Source organism: Vulpes vulpes, chromosome 4 (genome assembly GCF_048418805.1).
Source record: "Vulpes vulpes isolate BD-2025 chromosome 4, VulVul3, whole genome shotgun sequence".
NCBI lineage: Eukaryota > Metazoa > Chordata > Mammalia > Carnivora > Canidae > Vulpes > Vulpes vulpes.
In genome coordinates, this window is record NC_132783.1 from 143450958 (window position 1) to 143471996 (window position 21039).

At 36.6% G+C, this 21039-nt stretch overlaps 1 protein-coding gene across 33 annotated transcripts in view; it reads left to right on the forward strand.

Moving 5' to 3' along the window:
- Positions 1-20777, forward strand: part of CDH18 (cadherin 18) — a 948807-nt gene extending 928030 nt beyond the window's left edge. For 18 of the 33 annotated variants that reach the window (XM_072757177.1, XM_072757175.1, XM_072757174.1 and 15 more), the window contains 2 exons: positions 12333-12584; positions 20002-20777. In XM_072757177.1, the coding sequence (XP_072613278.1) occupies positions 12333-12584; positions 20002-20492 (743 nt within the window). In that variant the 3' untranslated portion in view covers positions 20493-20777. The remainder of the gene's footprint in view (positions 1-12332; positions 12585-20001) is intronic. The other 15 variants (XM_072757200.1, XM_072757199.1, XM_072757201.1 and 12 more) reach the window with 2 other exon arrangements.
- The last annotated feature ends 262 nt before the right edge of the window (positions 20778-21039 follow it).

Below are 21039 nucleotides of genomic sequence, written 5' to 3' on the forward strand. Positions count from 1 at the left end.
CACCACCTTGGTCTCTAACTTTAACTACTATCAGTTCAATACAAAGAGAAAGAAAAAAAAAAAAAAAAAGCTTTTCTTTATCTTCCAGGGCTTTTCCACTTAGAGTTTTAGATTTCTTCTCCACTTTCGATTTAACTTCCAATTTAAACTTTCAATTTAGCAAGTGTCTTTAGGGAAAATCAGCCATGTGTTCAAGCCTCCTCAATTTCCAATTTGACTGCAGGCCCAAGAGACTTCTAAAAGTTCTAGTTTCTCTGTCCCAGGTTGGAATTCCATCCTCTTATTAGTTTCTAGTACAAGCAAATGGATTGCAATCAGCAGCCCCCTGTTCATATACGTCCTCTCTGGAATCTTGTCCGTCTAGTCATCTTGCTCCAGGAGTTCTTGAACACCATTAAACAGATATTTTCTTGGAACGTACAGGCTTTTCTCTGTATTATCCCTAAGAGTATTTGGTCAGTCAAAAACCATTTTACCTTAGACCTCCATTCTATAAGACAAGAACTGTTTGGCACCAGTTTTGTTAAATAGTTGGGATATAAACTGGGCTCAGAAGAAAGGATGCTGTTCAGAAATAACCTAATTATCATAGAGATGCTGGTTCCTTGGATATTCACCAAAATGCTGAGGATATTAGTTCCTTAGAATTTAATTAAAATTGGCTCAGAACACCATCCTATATACTGAGCAAAACCAAGATCCTTTGCAAAACTTCTGAAAGTTGGATTGGGTGCAACATTGTCACTCCCTGCCAGGTAGCACCTCAACTGATGTTTCATATTTCTCAGGCTTTGATTTGCCCTCTTCCTCTCCCTTGCCAGCTATAGGCCTTCTTCCAAAATACTATGTGCTCAAAGCTCACACTTATTTCAAAAGTATGGATGAACAGGGTATGATGCAAAAACAGCCCAGTTTAGCAGATAACTGGAAGGAATAACAGATGAAAGACATTGTAGCCTAAAATTAGATTTCAGAGTCATTCTTCTAAATATTTGCTGGGCTAACTATGTGCAGCTAAATAAATTCAGCCTGAGGATAGATCCTGAAAGTCACCCCTAGAGCAGAGTGGTGTTGAGGTTCATAAGAAGATATTTAAACACTGGCTCACATCTACTCACTACTCCCTCAGGATGTTGGAGAAATCGCTGGGGATGAGAGCTCAAAGAACTTCCCTAAGTGGAAGAGCAGAGGGTATTGCCAGGGCAGGTTGAAAGACAGAGCTGTTAGTGTGCATTGGAAAGCACTTACTATTAGAAAGTGAAAACCATTCTTAAATATCTAAAAAAAAGACTTTTTGAGTGGACACATGAAAATACTGCCGCTTTAAAATTTCTGGTAAGATAAGAAAACTCAAAAGGACACCTCTGAAAACTGAATTAATATGAAAGATGGAAGAAGAAGCAATACTGCCCAAGAGAACAGTGCTTGCCCCACACTCAAGGACGTAGAGAGGTGGGATCCGAGTCCTCGGGCACCTCCTGCTGTTTTGAGTCCCGTGGCACTTTGCTTCCCCTCTCCTGGTTTCTATCACCTACCGAGTCTCAATGCCTTCCCTCTTTACACCAAATTCTTGGGAACCCTGATTCCATCCATCCTCTGAACCATGACTAGAAAAAGTTAATGCCCTTAAGAGCAAATTGGTCAGCACCTCAGCCACCCCACACCCAGTACCCAACAGTCATCAGCGAGACTGGATCCTTTTTTTTTTCTTAATGACAGATGATTGTAGGATAACCAGCACCTCTCGAATCACAGCACTTGTCACACTGTGGGCTCTTTGTGCTTTGAAACTCTACAATCCAAGAACACAAGGACTTTTATCTGATTTACTGACCTGCTGTATTCCCAATCCCACTGTGATGTCTGACACAGAGGACCATATTAAGTAAATATCTGTTAAGAAAAATAAGAGGGGGAAGTGGCGCAGAAGAGTGTTTTAGAGGTAGATCTGGAGATAGGTTGCCTCTATTTAAAACGTGGTTTCTCTGCTGATTGTGTGTGAGACGACCACCAAGTCCTTATTCTCAGTGTATCTCGGTTTCCTCTTTCGTAAAGTGGAGACATGGAGACAGTTATTACTGTTTCATGCTCATGAAGAGAGATCAAAATATAAAGAATTTGAAATCACATATGAAGGACTACAAGACATAAAGGGCACATAAAAGGTAACTAAAAATAAATATAGATGGAAAAAATAATATGAAATATCCAAATCACTCTGCGTAAAGAAATATTTAAGATTTAAAGTTTACATACATATATTTTATTATGTATTTATTATAATTTTATAATGTATTATATGTAAGTTATATATAATAAAATCCCCAAGAAATTCTTGAACTTGATGGAAAGGAAATAATTTTACCAACTAAAATCCCCAAGAAATCCCCAAGAAATTCTCGAACTTGGTGGATAAGGAAATAATTTTACCAATTTCCAGACAATGAATTTAAAATATAAAGAGAATACATAGTCCCAAAGTACTCATTTGCAAAATTGCAAGCTGATAGTCAGTGGGTCTTCTTTAGTGACATTTGAAGAAAAGACCTACAATAAAATATCCCTCTTCCTATGAGGATATCACTCATGTGGACAATTAGGGAAGAGTACTTTAAGATGCTGAATGCATCAGAAAATATAAAAACTATCAATTATAGTAAAATTCCATGGATACAATATTTGGAGCTACAGCAGCCAAATGAAAATAAGATAAGAATCAATATCTGAAAAGGTAAAGACTATAAAATGAACAGTAATAATTAAGCATCAAGTAGATATAATGATTCAGGTGTAGAGTTTGATCACATGTATGAGCAATAATGATAATATAGCAAGCTTGCTTCATAAATGTTTATGAAATGGATTTCAGATATTTTCAATAAGAATATACTCATTTATTGTATTTAATTTAAAAAATGATAAAAAGCACCTGAAATATGCAGAAACACACACAAATGCACACACACAGAGCTTTATTTCATTGCTTGGCATTTACACTGGCTGTCCAGGGTTCTACAGGAGACTCACACCATGTTACTACTCACGACCATTCTAACCGTCTCATCCTAGAAAGGCTTTTTTTTTTTTTTTCTCTAAAAGAAATTCTGCAGTCAGCTCTTGTTGATACTGTGTTCCTCCTCCCACCTAACCTGGGAGGTGGCACACATTGTCTGGGGGGTGTCAGGCAGTGAGTGATCTAAGCTGTCCAGAATGTTAGCAGTTAAAACACAAAGCTCCTGCTCTCAGGGGACTTGCCATCTAGTTGGGGAAACAAAGGTATTAGGAAATGTAACCTGCACCTGAAGGCAGCGACACTTGAGTTAACTTTAAAGACATCACTAAAAGTCGTGTTGTTAAAAGAAGTGGGACATGATTTGACTTTGAAGGATGGAATCCGTCCCGCTGGGTAGAGTGGATCTGAGAATGTGTTCCAATCCGATGGGGGACTGAGACAGCATAGATGACGACGTCCGAAGAGTCTAACCAGGGAAAAGGGGCAAAGCAGAGACACAGGCACGTTGTATTCACTACTGAGAACATACTAAGTATTAAACACTGTGCTATATTCTGTTTAAATATATATATATATATATATATTCTGACATTAATCATTTAGTTGTTCTAGTACCAAATTGTGGTGGATAGAAAATTTTGGACTCAACCAAAATCCTCAATATTCATCTTGAAAATCATGGCCCTTACCTATTAAATACTTTGATTTGGAAAATAACCAAGTGAAGGATGTCTATTTTTTTTTTCTTTTTACAACATAGACGGTGAAATATATATTGTTTGTTGACCTTACTTATCATTAGCATATCGATAAGATTTATTTAAAATTAAAACGAGTTCAGAAGATAATTGTAAGTCACAACATTTAAAAATTATATCACTCTCAAACAAGGGGAAAAGGGATGAACTACTTCCTGACGAAAATGAATTTTTTTCCTCTGACCACCTAATCTTTTACAAAAATTTACGTATTTATTTTAGAGAGAGAGTGTGGTGGGGAGGAGGAGCAGAAGGGGAGAAAGAGAGAGAGAATCTCAAGTAGACTCCCCGCCAAGGGCAGAGCCTGACACGGATCTCGATCTCAGGACTGGGATCATGATCTGACCCAAAATCAAGAGTGGGACACTTCACCAACTGAGCCACCGGGTTGCCCCCAGCCAACCTAATCTTTAAACTGTAGTAGATAAACTTAATTTTAGCCTCACAAACTCCATCGTTTAATTCTAACTTCTTAACCGATATAGATATTTTGGTTACCTGTATCGATAGCAAACGAGCTGTAGCCATAATGTCACAAAGTCCTTGAGTACAAGCGTACACCAGGGTTCTGTGCACACAATAACTTTGTTCATTCATTTTGTAATATAAAAGTGTAATCTAATCCCCCAATATAAAATTATCATTAGCCTTCCAGGTAAATCTGTTCTGCTTCATGGTCTTTATGCTGCCTCTTGAGGGACTAGGTTTTATCTGATGCACAGAGATTTGCCAGCCTAATTCCTAGGCTTAATTCTAATTGTCAAGTGCATTTGTAAATCTTGCAGATTTTACTAGGGGAAGAGATCATTTATAACTATCTGTATACTTGTATTTCTGTTTGTTTGCAGGGCTCTAAATCACACTTAATATGCCTTTCAAATTTGAAAATCCTTATAATGTTGTCGATAATTTGCTTTCAAACATCTCCTACTCGTGTCTGTCTCTCAGATTTCTTCTTTAGATACGCATCTCATTATGTTATTCTATATGTTGGCAAATTGAACACCAATAAAAAATAAATTTAAAAAAATATATGCATTTCCCACTTTTGCAGATAATCCCATTCTTTAAAAATGAATGTGTCCGAATACCACGTTTTTAAATGCAGGAACTTCACTGAAAATTATCATTTTAATCAGTTAAACAAAAGAATCTGTAGACTATCCTATTCACCTTTTTGCAGCTTATTGAAGATTTTGTTTTTTCTTTATTATATTTATAAATATAATATATTTATATATTTAATTTACTACCTCATACTATTTCTTTGTAATATTCATTCATGCTTCTAAAAATGAAGGTCGTATTATTTGTAAGTGGTTTTATGATTTTTAGCAAAATACTTAAAAGGCAATGCTGGAAAATACTGTTTTTCCTTGTGGCTATTTGCGTTTGGTGAAAGGACATCTAAGTTTACAGTGAGTTTAAGATAAGGAGTATTTTTAAATTTGACTGTGTTTAAAAGTCGTTAAAAAGGTGTCTTTGGGGAGACTTTTCTTTCAGGTATCATAGTCCATTGGTAGTGAAATTCAGTTACTTAGTTGATGATCTCGAAACCACTAGAGATTGTCTGTATATTTTGTAGTTCTTTGGCATTATCAGATTTGTAGTAGTCAATATTCCCAGAGTTTATTTTTGTCCTTCAAATGAGAACTCACAGCTGGTGTGGTAATGCGCTTAATTTCTCTGCAGAGTATAACCATTTAGAATTCTGTTTTTATCCACAGGGCTTCAAGAGACCATTTAGCAGTTTCTCCCATTCCTAAATAAAATAACACACACACACAGTCTGAACTGAGACTATAGTTACAAATGACCCCTCAAAGGGGCTCAGTCAATTAAGTAGCTGCCTTGGGCTCAGGTCATGATCTCTGGGTCCTGGGATTGAGTCCCATGAGCACCACGAGTTTCTCCCTCTCGCTCTCCACCTCCCCTCGCACCCACATGCTCTCTGTCTCGAATGAATAAATAAAATCTTTAAAATATAATAAAAACCAAAGCAAAAGAAACAAATAAAAAATCAGGTGACTCCTCAAACATCCTTTCCTGGATGTGGGAGCAGCTGTGCCCTGCTCGGTCACTCCCCTGCAGTCTGGTGAGGCTGAGACTCGCTGTTTGGTTCTCCTCGGCATCTCTTTTCCCTCCCAGTCAAATCTCTGTCCTCCTTCCTAACATGTGGGCTGTCACACCTGATAGACTCACACTGCCCTTTAGGAGAAGAGCGAGACTCAAAACATGACTAGTGAGAAGGCAAATATTTCACCTACCATCTTGACCCTAAAATGGGGACGTGTGACTTGCAAGTGTAGTGACTTGGTTTAGTGGCCCTTTTGCTCTAGATAAGAAAATATTCTTTTGTTTTCTTCATATCTCTGTTGATTTTTTTTTCTTTTTTACTCCTATATATTTTTCCTGATGTATCTGTGGACCTCATGGCCTTTTCCTTTTCTGTACTCCTACTCACGGTGACAACGAAAGGTCAGCTCACTCATATTCCTTAAGCAGAAACATAAAAGTAGAAAGAATAAAAATATGACTAATTGTACCAATCCATGTGTTTTTACTTTGGTTTCTGTTTGTGAAAATGTGAATTATTCTCTGCCTTAATGTTTCAAAGGATGTAATGACTCCAGTAGGAGTCACATACTCCACACTCTGCCCTCAGACGGGAAATGTTAAGCAACTTCATAAATAGGATTATGTGTTCACTTTTTAAAGTCAAGGATTTATCCTTACAATTTCCTTCAGCATTTATAAATTTAGTGATTCCAAATATAATATCTTCCAATTTGAGTCATCCATTCCCTACTAAAAATGGTATTATTTGTAAAAGGTATGTGATAAATAATGGATAGAGGGTTTCTCTTATAGGTCACACAGTATTAAAAAAAATTGTAAATTTACTCTTATCCCTACCTCTACATTATTATTTTGAATTTTAGGTTGGATTTCTATTTTAAAAGCTCCTTTTTTTTTTTCATCACCTCCGCTGTTATTAGCACTTATGCAAATTCATATGTGTTATTCATGAGCAGATTTGCTGATATTCTCCAAGATTCATATTTTTGCCTGAGATGTATTTATATTCATTTTTAAGTCTCTGATACATAGTCTTGTATATTCAGAGAGACATAATTAATGGCAAAGAGGAATTGAGCAGTTTCAAACGTGCTTTCAAAATGTTGATAATAGATGGTAGCTTCTTTTTGGGAAAGATGCTTTCCTACTGTGAGTGGAAGATGAGGACTCAAAAGAAAATGGCAAAAGAAATTCAGAATAGCTACTGCCTGGCATCTGATAAAGAATGGATATTAATAGATTGATTACTCATCTCCTTTGAGAGCACAGTCTAAGTTTCTCTACATACTTGGTGGAGCCAATTGAGGTGGTTATAACTATTTTACACATATATATATGTATATTTAGTTTTTTTTTTTAATGAATCTGAAGGCAGAAACCTTAAACATTGGTTGGTTGTGTTTATCTGGGATTTAAAGATTATCAAGATGGAGTGTGGCAGATGGTCAAAGGGATGACATTCCAGGGTGCAAACTCAGAACATAATGACATGTTGGATCATTCATTTGTAATTTGGCAGAAATGCAAGCGAGGCCAGGAGGCTGTTTATAAACTTAAATAAACAGAATCAGAGTCTGAAAATTGATATTAGGGCATTTCGAAGATAAAAGAAGGAGAAGTCAAGAAGCAAGAGAGAAGGAATGAATGGTTAGTAGAGAGCATGAGGAGATAATGCCGCTCAGGTGTTACAGGTTATAAAGGTTCATTTTCACTTTAATATTTTAATACATGTCAACATAATAAGAAAAAATGTAACAGAAGACAAGTTCCTGCTGAGCATAGTTCAAATCATTATTTATCAGGTGCCTATTATGTGAGAGGAGCTTTACAGGGGAGCAAAAGAGCATTGTTTCATGCATGGGCTCCAATAATAGTTAAATTATGAGTAGATCTTATTGCTGCTGGAAGAGCAGAAAATAAATGAAAACAATATGAACCCATGCATATTTATCTGTCTAGTGAAATTAAGTTTCTCTTTCCAGGCTTTCTCTTCAGAAAAATTAAAAAAAAAAAGTTTAGTTCAATTAGAAATCCACATCTGGGGATCTCAAATACTTGTGGTGTTGTGATGGATTTGGAAATATTATTTTAATAGTCTGTTGGCCATGCTGGAGATAAAGCATATCTTTATACCTACATCATCAAACAAAGAACCCTATGAAATGTCAGGGAGTGTTTAGGTGTCTAATGATTTAGGAGTTTTGAAAAACACAGTTTTAATGTTTACCAAGGTACAGGCAATTTTGGACTTTAATATAGGATTTGTTTCTGCCCCAGGGAGTATTTTAAAAACATCCCTTATTTTAACCTAAATTGTATACAAGGATACAAGTAGCACAGAGATTAGAATCTTTCAAGGTCTCTCAAAATATTAAGCGAAAAAGAGTACACCACATATTTTTTTTTAAAAGAGAACACCTGTGGGGTTCAGTCGATTAAGTGTGACTCTCGATTTTGGCTCAGGTCATGATCTCAAGCCCTGGATCTGGCTCCAAAAGCAATGCAGAGTCCCCCTCCCTCTGCCCCTTTCCAGGCTGTCTCTCTAAATAAATAAATAATGCATTAGAAAATATATTTGTTTTAGAAAATATTAAAAAAATAAGACACGTACTGTAGTTTCATAATTAGTGTGCAACTCTCATTGGACTATCATATTCTATAGCCTTCTGTCCCTGTAGAAGCGTGGAGGTTACAAGTGCACCTATCTCTTCAACAATATCTTTTACTGTAAATAGTTTTATGAATTATTAATCAGCTATAAATCCTTAGAGTTCTCACAGCTCCAAAATGAATTTATTCATATTATAATTGCTTTTCAAAGGACTCCAAATCTCACTTCTTTCACTATTTTAAACGTGTCCACATGAGTCAGAACTTACATATCTGCACAGCAGTCTCCCTACCTCCTCCTGTATGTGCTCATACCTTTTAAGAAAAAGAAAAAGAACACTTTGCCATCTGTTTTGAAAGATTAAACTATATTCAAGGCTATTTCCAAATTATGCTGAAGACATGGTTGCTGGAAATATTACGAATATATTGATTATATTGATTATATTCAGAAAGTTAAGAATTACTAAGAGGGTTTCCCAATTTTTCTGGCCATTTTCTGAGACCCTTTGGTTCCCTGAATCCATATGGGACATGTAGAATTTTCACACTGTTGCTTCAAAGACTATTCATGTGACATATTTTTCTAAAGTTTTTCTCACCCCTAAGTCTTCTAAAACACCCCATTGGGGTAAAATAGCACTTTCAAGGTACTAGACCCAAAAGTATACACAGTATTCAAGTGCAGTCTTCTCAATAAAGAGGTTCATAGACACTCCATACCTCTACTGAATGATTCCAAGACTCTTTTACATTTTGTTGTTGTTGCTGTTGTTGTTTAGTTTTGTTTTATTTTTACCTACATATGACCTTATTCCTGCATTCAGAGATACTTATTGCAAAATAATCGCTGTTACTCAAGATCTCTCCTAGATGATATTTTTACCATCCCATATGCATCTGTGCGTCACATCATTTTAGTTTAAGGTCTTTGTGCTAACCGCTCAATATCTTTTTGAATCCTAACAAAATATACTTTCTTGGCTTCCAAGAGTTCTATGAGTTTCTGTCTCCATCCAAACTATTGAGAATTAGAATTAAGAACCAAACCTGAGTACACATTATTAGAGACTATCCTTTATTTGGTGTTGCTGATTTAGCACTTTTCATTCACAGATATTCCATCCTACAATAGCTGCCCTTTATTCAGCTCATATTAATTTTTTATCCACTTGGAAGTCAAGATTTTTTTATAATACTTGGTTTATACTTTTTTAATTATACTTCAAGTTTAGAGATTTGTTGTTTCTCTTGACACCCAATTTCGTAGTTTCAACAAGACAAATTCTGTTCTCTTTTATAAGTAAATTTGTATGTGCAGACATACACATATATATGTATATGTATGTATATAAATATATCTTCTTGCCTCTTTCATTTTAATTCAAAGTTTTCTTGTTCAAGTTCAGTGAGCATTCAGTCAAGTACATTTTTTGCAGTTCCGGTTAGGTACACAATATCCCTTTTCAGGAACTCATTATTCTGCTCTGCTAAATCTTTCTAGGTAGGAAGCTCTTTACTTTTTGAATCTTCTTTTCAAAAGTCAAAACTTCAACTGGAAAGAAAAAGAAAGAATATTTTTATGTTTCTGTGTCTGAGAGCTTCCTATTTAAGAACTTACGGTGTACTAGAAACATTTTCTGGCTTTCTCCTTGTTTCTGATTATGTTTCTGATTGCATTTCCAATAATAATTCTGAAAGAGAGTTTGCCTCCACATTAAGAATGCAAAGTGTACATGAGGTCAGAACCACAAAAGGGAGTCCACACCTACCATTGCATGTTATGTCATTCTACAAATTATTAATCACGTTTATCAAAATCAAGGACAAGTGTCTTATGTCTCTTCTTCAAAGGCCAGCAGTGAGATTCTCAAACGTGTTTGGCCTGTGAACACTTAGGTCATACCTTTTCCTGAGACTAGAGAGTTGAGCATGTAGGCAAGTTTACATTAATCATGATGTGACAACTTAGAGCCAAGAGATGTACTTCCTCAAAGTGCAGGTTTCTGGGAGAGTGCTTGTGACTGTTGTAGGTTTACAAACACATAATGGAATTTCTGCTCTTTTTCTTTCTCTATTCTCAACTTGCTTCAGAATAGAGAATTAAAAAAAAAAAGAATAGACAATTGATACCTTTTTTTTCTTTTATACCAGGTAAGAAAACCTTCTGTAATTTCTCTTTAGGTTATTTATGCTCTGTAACAACCCTTCAATTATATGTATAGGAGTACCTATATAAACCTATGTGTATGTGTGCATATGATTATAAATACATATATGCAATCCATGTGTTTTATTACCTATATTACATTGACTATTTGAAAATTTTATTACCTTTCTGTTGCATTAATTTGGCAATGTAAAATCAAGAAAGCATAGCTGTAGAGTATTGTATCATGGGTATCTTAAACATACTCATATGTAATAGAATTCCAATTTTCAGAAGAAAAATATTGATGTGGTAAAAGAATTCCTAAATGTAATTGTTTGATGAATCACTTTTTAGTGAAAAGTAATTAACTCATAGGTGTAGGTGCAGGTTAAGCTCTGGAAGCAGACTCTGAACTGGAGTTTAGAGGGCAGGTTGTTTACTGAAAAGTGTGCTTGGGACCAACACCTGCGGGGCAGTGGGAGGAAGAAGGTTGAGCAGTGAGAAATTGAGCTGTTATGCAAATGTCATGCCTCACGGCTGACCCAGTAGTAAAGCTCTGGAATTAAACCTCCCATTCACTGTGTCTACATTCAGGAGAAATGGCTCCACCTTTATAACCTTGGAGCAATGAGTCATTGATGATGTGCTGCTCCAGAAGGATGCAACACAGGGCCAGGTGATAATCTACAGCGAGGGCAACTAGTTATTCCATGCAGGGAATCTGCATAGCACATCTAAGTGTAAACCAGGAGGGTCTTTTGACCAATATACTTGCTGGGAATGAGGAATAATGATGCTAAGATAACCATATACTGTGTGTACTTGAAAACATTAGTATAATTGGAGATGAATAGGTAAAAAGGCCGCACAACACTGTAGTTTTGAGCAGGGTTTTAGAATGGATTGAGGTTGTATATTATTCACTAGCTCTGTGACTTTGGGCAACTTATACTCTGGGTCTCAGGTTATTTTTTAATTATTATTTATAGTAAAAATGATTTTTCCTAAAAAAATAGAAATTTAATGTATTTGCCCTTATACGGTTGTGTGGTTGGATCGAAATCTGTAGCCCACACATTGATCATGCAGGCAATTAATGTAATATACGGCATTTTAAAAGTACATAAAGAATAGAATTAACTATTTTTTTCATCATTAACTTTTCATGGTGTGCCTACTATAACAAGAACACTTCAAATCACAACAAAGTCTGAAAAAAATTATCAGTTGATCTGGTTTCTCCATAAATTTGTCATCTCTACCAGTGGCCCTTGAGCTTTTTTGTACATTAACGTCACCTGAATAGTTTGCTAATAATACAGATGTCTGTTCCTATTGCTTACCTTGAGGCACCAGGTTTGGGGTGGGGACCCCTATAAAGTTTGGGACCTATTCATTGGCTTGAAGCCATCTGTATTCTTTTAAATCTTTTCACGATTACGTCCAGGTCCAAAGTGTTGACTGCTTCTTCGCTCTTCTGTTTTCCACTCTCCCCCTTCTCTTCTAGTTTGGGCTCAATTAATTTTTCCAAGTCAGTATCTCGATTTTCGGAACATATGTTCGTCACTCTTTAATGATCACCCCTTCATGTTCCTGTGTCCATTTCATAAACTAGAAATTAAAAAAAAATCACACATACCCATTTTATCCATTAAAGGAAATGTGCATCTTGAATGGCGGCCTTACTAAGTACATTTTGTTTTGCTTATGTCTGTCATAGATAACACAGCCAGCATTCTGACAAGGCGGAGGAGATTTAGTCGAACTATTCAGGATGTGTATTATCTCCCCATTATGATCTCTGATGGTGGAATCCCCTCTCTCAGCAGCAGCAGCACCCTCACCGTCAGGGTTTGTGCATGCGAGAGAGATGGGCGTGTGCGGACCTGCCATGCAGAAGCGTTCCTGTCCTCGGCTGGCTTGAGTACAGGGGCCTTAATCGCTATTCTGCTGTGTGTTGTCATTCTCCTAGGTAAGTTGTCCTAATGTCGTATGATGGTGATTCTGAACGCACCCTCCGAGGGCCATCAGTGCAATGGGAAGAGAGAGAGCAAGAAAGTCGTGTTGGCTTAAAAATCAGGCATGCAAAATTTGGACCACAAAACATAGCTGCACAGACTTCCTTTTAAGTAGCTTTCTCAATAGCACAGCTATCTAGAAATAACTTGATTCAACTGAGAGCAAGAGTTGAAACATCAGAAGGAAAGATATGGCTATGAGAGAAATCTTTTGGCAAAAGCTCTGTTTCAGAAAGAATTGATATTCAAAATTCTAAATACCATATTAAAGGGGCTCTTATCATTTATTTCAAAGAACATGAGAGATATCATTCTAAAATAAATCTAAACACCAAATAAGAATTGATTTCTTGCAGAAATTTCTCCTCTTGACAATATTATTTAATCATCAATGCTAGCTGAATTTTAAAGTACTAAATCTAAATTTTGGCCTTAGACGTGTTAAACTTTATTGAGTTTCATAAAATGTTTTACTTGAGATTTGCACTATATTTCATTTTAATAAGAAATAAGATACTTTCTCCGATTATTTATTAGCATTTTCATAGTCTAAGTCTCATCATGACCACATTTGAAACTATGACTATAAACTCTTAGAACTACTATTTCAACAAGATCACAAATCCAGATTTTTCTCTAACAAGAGAAGTAGATGTAAGGAATCTTTTCTGTTTCATTGATCAAAGTAGGTACATATTTATTTTCTAGCATGTCCCCTCCCCTCTTCCCTTCTCTTAGCATCCTTCTCTTTTGCTCATTTCTCAGTACTTTTCACACATGGGGGAAAAAGACAAACGAAGCAAACAAACAAACAAAAGCTATATGCTTTGTTGAGAAAGACTACTTTGCAAGAAATGTTGCTTGTTTTGTTCCTGAGGTAACAGACAAATCACCGGTACAGAGGAGTGGAGAGCAAGGCAGAATGAGGCTCAGAAGTGGGATGGTTATTTAGGCAGCAGTGAGACAGTTTGGGGCTTCATTGTGCATGGTAGATGGTTCTAGGATATAAAGAGATGCTTAAGGCAAGAAAGTCCCATCATAAAATTTGTATTTTGAAAAAAATATGACTATAAATGAAGCAGAGAACTAGTCTCATGATGGAGAGAGAGCCCATAAGCCATGCAAGGAGGGCAGCAGTTCAGTTGTCTTGCTCAGCACAGTTTGTACTAGCGTAGTTAGAGCAGAGGTGACGAAGAGTAGATAATATCAAGATGTCTTCGAGGAAATAAAAAGTGATCTTGGATAATATGATGCAGATCCCTGGATGAAAGCTTTTTCATCAAAATTTTAACACACTGTTTATAGGAAGTCCCTGAGATTCCATTTGAAAGCTACAACATTGATAATTTCATGTCAGTGAACAAATATCCAGTGTTGATGATGTGCTGTTTCTTTCTTAGAACAAGTTTCCAAGGGCTAAAAATAAAACAGCTGGAAAAAAAATCATGGATAAGTTAGGTATTGTTTGAGTTAGCACAATTTCAAAGAGGATTTTTCATCTCTTGCTGAATGTGGGCCCTGATCCTCACTGAGCTGGAGGCACCATGATGCCCTTTGTTGAGATCACTACAGCAGGGAAATATGAAGAGAGGGATCATAAATGAGGCTGAAGTGTGATGAGTTTCAGCTTGGTCACGGTGTCAAGAAGGATGCCAAGCAGGACAGAGCAAAGGGGAAATCAGAGAAGGAGGGTTGAGGAAAGTATAAGGTCATCAAAGTCAAAGGAAGAAAAGTACATCAAAGAGGACAGAGCATTCAACAGTGTCAAAAGTGCTCTGAGGTTAAATAGATTGTGTGTCTAAATGTACCAGTGTCGCCAGGTCACTCAGGGGTTAAGCATCTACCTTCAGCTCAGGTCGTGATCCCAGGATCCTGGGACTGATCTCCCCCTTCGGCTCCCTGCTCAGCTGGGAGTCTGCTTCTCCCTCGCTCTCTGCCCCTCCCCCCACTCATGGGTTCTCTCTCTCTCTCAAATAAATGATCTTTTTAAAAAATTTTAAAAAATAAGTGTACCACTTACATCTAGCAAAGTGGAGCATGGAGGTCCAGTGCCCCACCACTGAAAGTATTTCACTGTGGTAGAGTCATATAGTACATGTGAGGTGAAGGAAACCAGGAAAATTAAATAAAATCTCTAGATTTTACTTATTGATATATTGATTGTTTACAACTGTTATTTGCTTAAGACATTTATGAATTATGTCTTTTTGTGTTTGAAAATGAAAACAAAAAACTCACAGACAAAACAAAAATGCTAAATAATACAAGTACAAACATTGATCCCTCCAGGGTTCCTAACCTAAACTGCAAAGAATAGATCCCTGTGACATTGTATAAGTTCTTCCAAAATCCTGACTTTGAAAGATAGTTTATTTGGAGGAGTCACTCATCTCTGGCTTTTGTTTTCATCTATCACCATAAAACCATTATTGTATATTAAGGTAAAGGCTTAAAAAGTCAATTGAAAAATGTTAAGATACAGGTACATTTAAGATATATCATGCCAAGTCACATTTTATTATTTCATGAAACAATACTTCCCTTTAATTGATTTTATCAAAATGTCATTTCTCCTTTAGGGTAAATGAGGGAGCACTCTAAATTTTATCCTCTCCCTTAGATAATGAAGCAAAGGTGCTATTTAATATGTTTACTCCTTCAATTTTTATTGAAACTCAAATAAGTTTTTACAGATTTATCCAAAGGCTGCAGAATCATTCCATAAGTTTGGGTTTAAACAATCATTCTTTATAATGTAATTTTTATTTATTGTGTCATTGTAAGAATTTTTATTGTTTTATTGTTATTCAGAATTTATTGTTATACCTAGCCAGCAGACTCAGAATATAGTCATGTGTGGTTTTCTTTTTAATTTTTTTTTTTACTTATTTATGATAGTCACACAGAGAAAGAGAGAGAGAGGCAGAGACACAGGCAGAGGGAGAAGCAGGCTCCATGCACCGGGAGCCCGACGTGGGATTCGATCCCGGGTCTCCAGGATTGCACCCTGGGCCAAAGGCAGGCGCCAAACTGCTGCGCCACCCAGGGATCCCGTCATATGTGATTTTTAAGATAGTATATTAATGTGCAAGCTCATAATTTTCAAGGAAAATAACACCAGAGGTAGCAAAACTTTATTTTAGAAACTTTTCATAATTCTGAAGTAACATTAAAAACCAACGGCTAAAGAAATTGTGAAAGCAATACTTTATTTATTTTTTTTTATGAAAGCAATACTTTAATATTGAAAAATGTTCTAATTATCAGTTGTTTGTGGAAATGACTTGTATAAACCCAGCCCTACTTTTACGGCTAATTAACTGTATGATCTCAGGCCACTTGCACAGTCCCTTGTTTCTAATTACCAATATATAAATAAAGTATCAACTAGAGAAGAACCTTAGAGTCACCTGTAAAATTTTGTGGTGCTTATCTATGTTTTATTATAGGTTATATATATATATATATATATATATATATATATATATAATTTCAATATTTTACAGTATGGTCAGACTCCATCTGTTATCTTCTGTTATCAGAAATTGGTGCTCGAAAACCACTGTGCCCCACTTTGAATGGTACAGGTGCACATTGTGAGTCTGGTTATGATTTATCAGGATTTCCTTTTTAAGATCCCTTTTTGATAGGATGAATGGGAGAGAATTTTGGGTGAACCTTCACCATGCAATCAGAATTTCATTCTGGAGGAGGGACAACTGGAGTTCTCTTTCCCTTCCAGGATCTGACATTTCTTTCCTAACTTCATCCCATCACTTATGAGAGGGCCCAGAGCAGTCGGCAAACAAACCTCAATCACGTTTAGCACAATAAACCATTGAGTCAGGCTCTGACTCAGACCTGTCCCCTGTGCTTCAGTCCACACATCACATATAAACAGGTGACTTGGATGGGTCCACCATCCTGCTCTTGCATATCATTCCTGATAAATGATGATTGGGGTGGATTTGATGTGAGGAGAGTGAAGGACTAGGAGCAAAGGTGGAATCAATGAGGAGATGAGTACCAACCTGTTTGTCAGCTGAGCTACCTGATGGGGCATCCTTTGGTTTGAAAAAATATGTTTCAACAAGAAGTATCATTAACTGGTAGAAACAAAAGCACTACAGGAGCTAAAAAAAGTAATCTCCCTGACGGGGCCACCTCATTTCTGCCAAACTTAGTACCAACATATGATGGCATAAAAAAAGAATAAAGTGATATTTTTGAATAAAAGTATATCTGCTATGAAATGTATTTTGGGGAAATATGTTGAGAGTCAGTATATGATGTATTTGAATGCAAGCTATATGACAGTTCAAGTTCTGAAAACTCAAAACCCCTTAGAGCTCCAAGTGCTTTGGAATTGTGGATGGATAAATGAATAAATGAATGAGTGAATGATATGAAAAAGGAAACATAAAAATGTTTCCCCAAATTTGAATTCTTTCATGAAGAAAATAAATGGGTAGCACTCAATAAATTCATTTTAAGTTTCTTAAATAAAACGAATAAAATGGATTTAAAATCCTAACCAAACTCAAAGAGAAGAGAGAGAAATATACTAACCAAGAATAAAATAGTCATTAGAATAAAATCCTCCCCAATTGTTACAGTTTAATATTTGAATCCAGATTATATAAAATTTCAAAATACTGAAAATCTTGTATAATTTTGAACAAAGGGATAAGCACCATATCTCATTTACTTTGCAATGCCACGACTCTGTCAAATTACCTCTTCCCAGGTGACCCACTTTAAGAACACGTACCTTGTTTCACGTGTATGGGTTGGTAGACTGGGGTGGGGGAAAGGGAGTCATTTGAATATATTCATTTGGCTGCTATTTTTTAAAAAATTTAATTCTAAAATCTATGTGTGTAATTGTTATCTTCATTCTCTAAAATATATTTGATTTGGGGATTTTTTTGGCAAACATTTAGCTTGGTTTTCAAACATTAAAAATGTTATCAAGCAAAATTAGACGTTTGGTACTATTAATGACCATAAGCTGACTTAAAACTATATATTTTTTTTAATTTAAAACTATATTTAAATATTATTTTTCTAGTGTGGCTATGCCACATCCTCACTTTTACAGAGATTATTCTTTTGTCATAATGCATAAGAATTGTTTACCGAGTATCTACCGTGTGCCATCTGCTCCAGAAACATCTATTGAACAAACATGAATGTAAAGTAATTCACTGGAAACGCACCTTATTATCTGTGTTTCCACATTCTTCTGAGTTTTTTTTTTAATTACCTTTGACTAGAGGGACCATATGTTCATATTTGCCCTGATATTCTGCAGTAATTGTAAATAAAATCCCCTTTCACTCTTAAAAGTTTCTCAGATTATATGGTTAATTATATGTTGATTCTTATATTAAATAGATATAGAATAAATCTAGAAATCATTGGTCACTAGCAAATGACTCTCTATGCCTAGGCAAGAGAGAGATGTAAAACCTCCAGGTTTAAACTTTATTAGTATCTATATTTTGAATTGAAATACATCAGGATTTTTTTTAATTTGGAAAAAATAAGCAAATATAAGCTATCTTAATAGTAAAACCCAGCTTTATCCCCTATATTTCATTAGACAAATATAGCACTGATATTGGTGAAGAACGCAAATCACCTCCTTATTCTAATAGTATTGAACACATTCTCCCTATTAGGCATGCACAGAAATTCCCTTGAGATCAACAACCAGCCATTTTAACATGAAAAATGACTTGATTTATTGGCCAAAGTAAGACATTTTATCAGTAAGTATATTATCAGTAAGGTTGCCAGACAAAATACAGTATACAGAAATAAATAGATAAGATAAAATATAGAAATATGAATTTCAGGTAAAAATACATGTCTATAGGTATATATCTGTGTGTATATAGGGCATAAGTATGCCACATGCTATCTGTATAAAATCTGTTTCTAGGGCAACCCGGGTGGCTCAGCGGTTTAGTGCCACCTTCACCCAGGGCATGATCCTGGAGACCCGAGATCGAGTCCCATGTTGGGCTCCCTGCATGGAGCCTGCTTCTCCCTCTGCCTGTGTCTCTGCCCCTCTCTCTCTCTCTCTGTCTCTCATGAATAAATTAATAAAAAATCTTTAAAAAAATCTGTTTCTATATATGTATATTTATGTATGTTTTACATATGTATACTTTATATGCACACCTTATATAGATGCCATTTGAATGTACTTCTTTGATTATATTATAAAGAATGTTTAAAATAGCAATGCACCTGAGAACTGCTGTCATAAAACCTGGAATATCAGCCGACCAAGAACATTCTGTAGAGCTGAAGTAAAGGATATTGGGTCTAATAGCACAAAGTAGAAGTGATGTAATTCTTTCTATTTAGTAATGGCTTAGTATCATCAAATAGAAAGATTTGAAAATACTGAGAAACAGACAAACCAAAGTGCCCAAGATCCATTAACATCATTTCATCTAATGGTTGTGACATTACCGGTAATAATCCACATGCCCAACTCAGTTCCTTGTTCCACATTTTTTAAATAACAAAATGGAATATGATAATGGAGCTAGGTCACCTCTGGTGTGAGAAGTCAGAGATGACAGTCTAAGGTCTTCCATCTGCCAATTGTGTGATCTTAGACTTGGATCTTAGTTATTCATCTAACCTCCTCTGAGCCTCAGTTTCCTTGGGAAAACCCTGTACATTGTTGTGAGGATTAAATCAGGAATTTATGTAATTGGTAGCCTAAAAAATTCCTATGGAACATAGGTACAAAAAAAAATAACATCTTGTGCAGCGTGATAGTTATATGCAATTATTAATGCCTGCTAATATTATTCTAAATGATAATGGGCGCAAGAGACCAACCGTGCAAAATACTCCTGCTTTGTTTTCCTACAAAGCATCAAAAGTCAAGTGTTTAAGGGAGGGGCTCCTCCTTCCTATTTCACAGAAACTTAAAATACCCGCCCCCTAGTGTGTCCATCTAGGATCCACACAGAGAACAACACACCATTATTCTTCCAGACCAAATTGGCTACTGAGGTCCCATCATTGCTTCCTTTGGTGTGAGGACTGGATGATTGACCTCGGTGAGCCAGGAATCCTGAATGCATGAGCCTGACCAATGAGAATATTCTGTTTTTCTAGAGAAGATCAGTGATTCCCAAGGCCTTGTAGAGGTCACCCTTTTTTCACATTCTTTGAGATTAAAAATAGTAATAATGATAATAATCCTCCACTGTTATCCAGAGGGTGCAGAGCTCAGGCTTGAGTGAGGATGCGAGGCCCAGTGGAACCTAGCGGCTGATGTCAAGTCTCCAAGAACCTCCTTCCTTGTTTCTAACTCTCCATCCTCTTTCCATTTCCCTTCAGCGATTGTCGTGCTTTTTATCACCCTGAGACGCAGCAAAAAAGAGCCCCTGATCATTTCTGAAGAGGATGTGCGGGAGAATGTGGTCACCTACGATGACGAGGGGGGTGGCGAGGAGGACACCGAGGCCTTCGACATCACGGCCTTGAGGAATCCGTCTGCAGCTGAGGAGCTCAAGTATAGGAGAGATATCAGACCCGAGGTGAAACTCACCCCCAGACACCAGACACTGTCCACCCTGGAAAGTATAGATGTCCAGGAATTTATTAAGCAGAAACTGGTGGAAGCTGACCTGGACCCCAGCGTCCCCCCTTATGACTCTCTTCAGACTTATGCCTATGAGGGCCAGAGATCTGAGGCCGGGTCCATCAGCTCGCTGGACTCGGCCACCACGCAATCAGACCAGGATTATCACTACCTTGGAGACTGGGGACCCGAATTTAAAAAGTTAGCTGAACTCTATGGAGAAATAGAATCCGAAAGAACAACTTAGGGGGTTAGTTCATGCGACCTTCTAGAATTGGCTTCCTGAGCAAGTGGAGCTCTGGAAACCTCAGCAATGGCAAGGAAGGAGCGTGGACACACAGTGCTTGGAACTGAGCAAGCTGTACACAGCTACTGTGGAAACAAGTGCCCTTTTCATGATGGAAACTGGGTGATTTAATGGGAAGACAGTCAAATTAAAAAAAAAAAAAAAGAAAAAGAAAAATACAGAGAAAAAGCTATTGTTCCTTGTGTATATTTTCAGTTGCTCAATAAAGTCTGTGGTACTGTTCAATTAAGAATACCTGAATTAAGCCAAACGATGATACGTGTTTCAATAGTTTGTGATTTCTTTTCCAAAGCAAAGCCAAACCGAAAGATTCTAAATTGCTTACGACTAGGGGCAGTACACTGCGACAGGAAACTTGTGCGGGTGATTGGGACCTCTTTTTTCCACTTCTTGGTGTGGACCCTTAAGACCCACAGTCTGTTATCGTGACAGATCTTATTAGCGTTGTCTTGTGTTCAAATGACATGGGGTATCTCCAGGATACCGG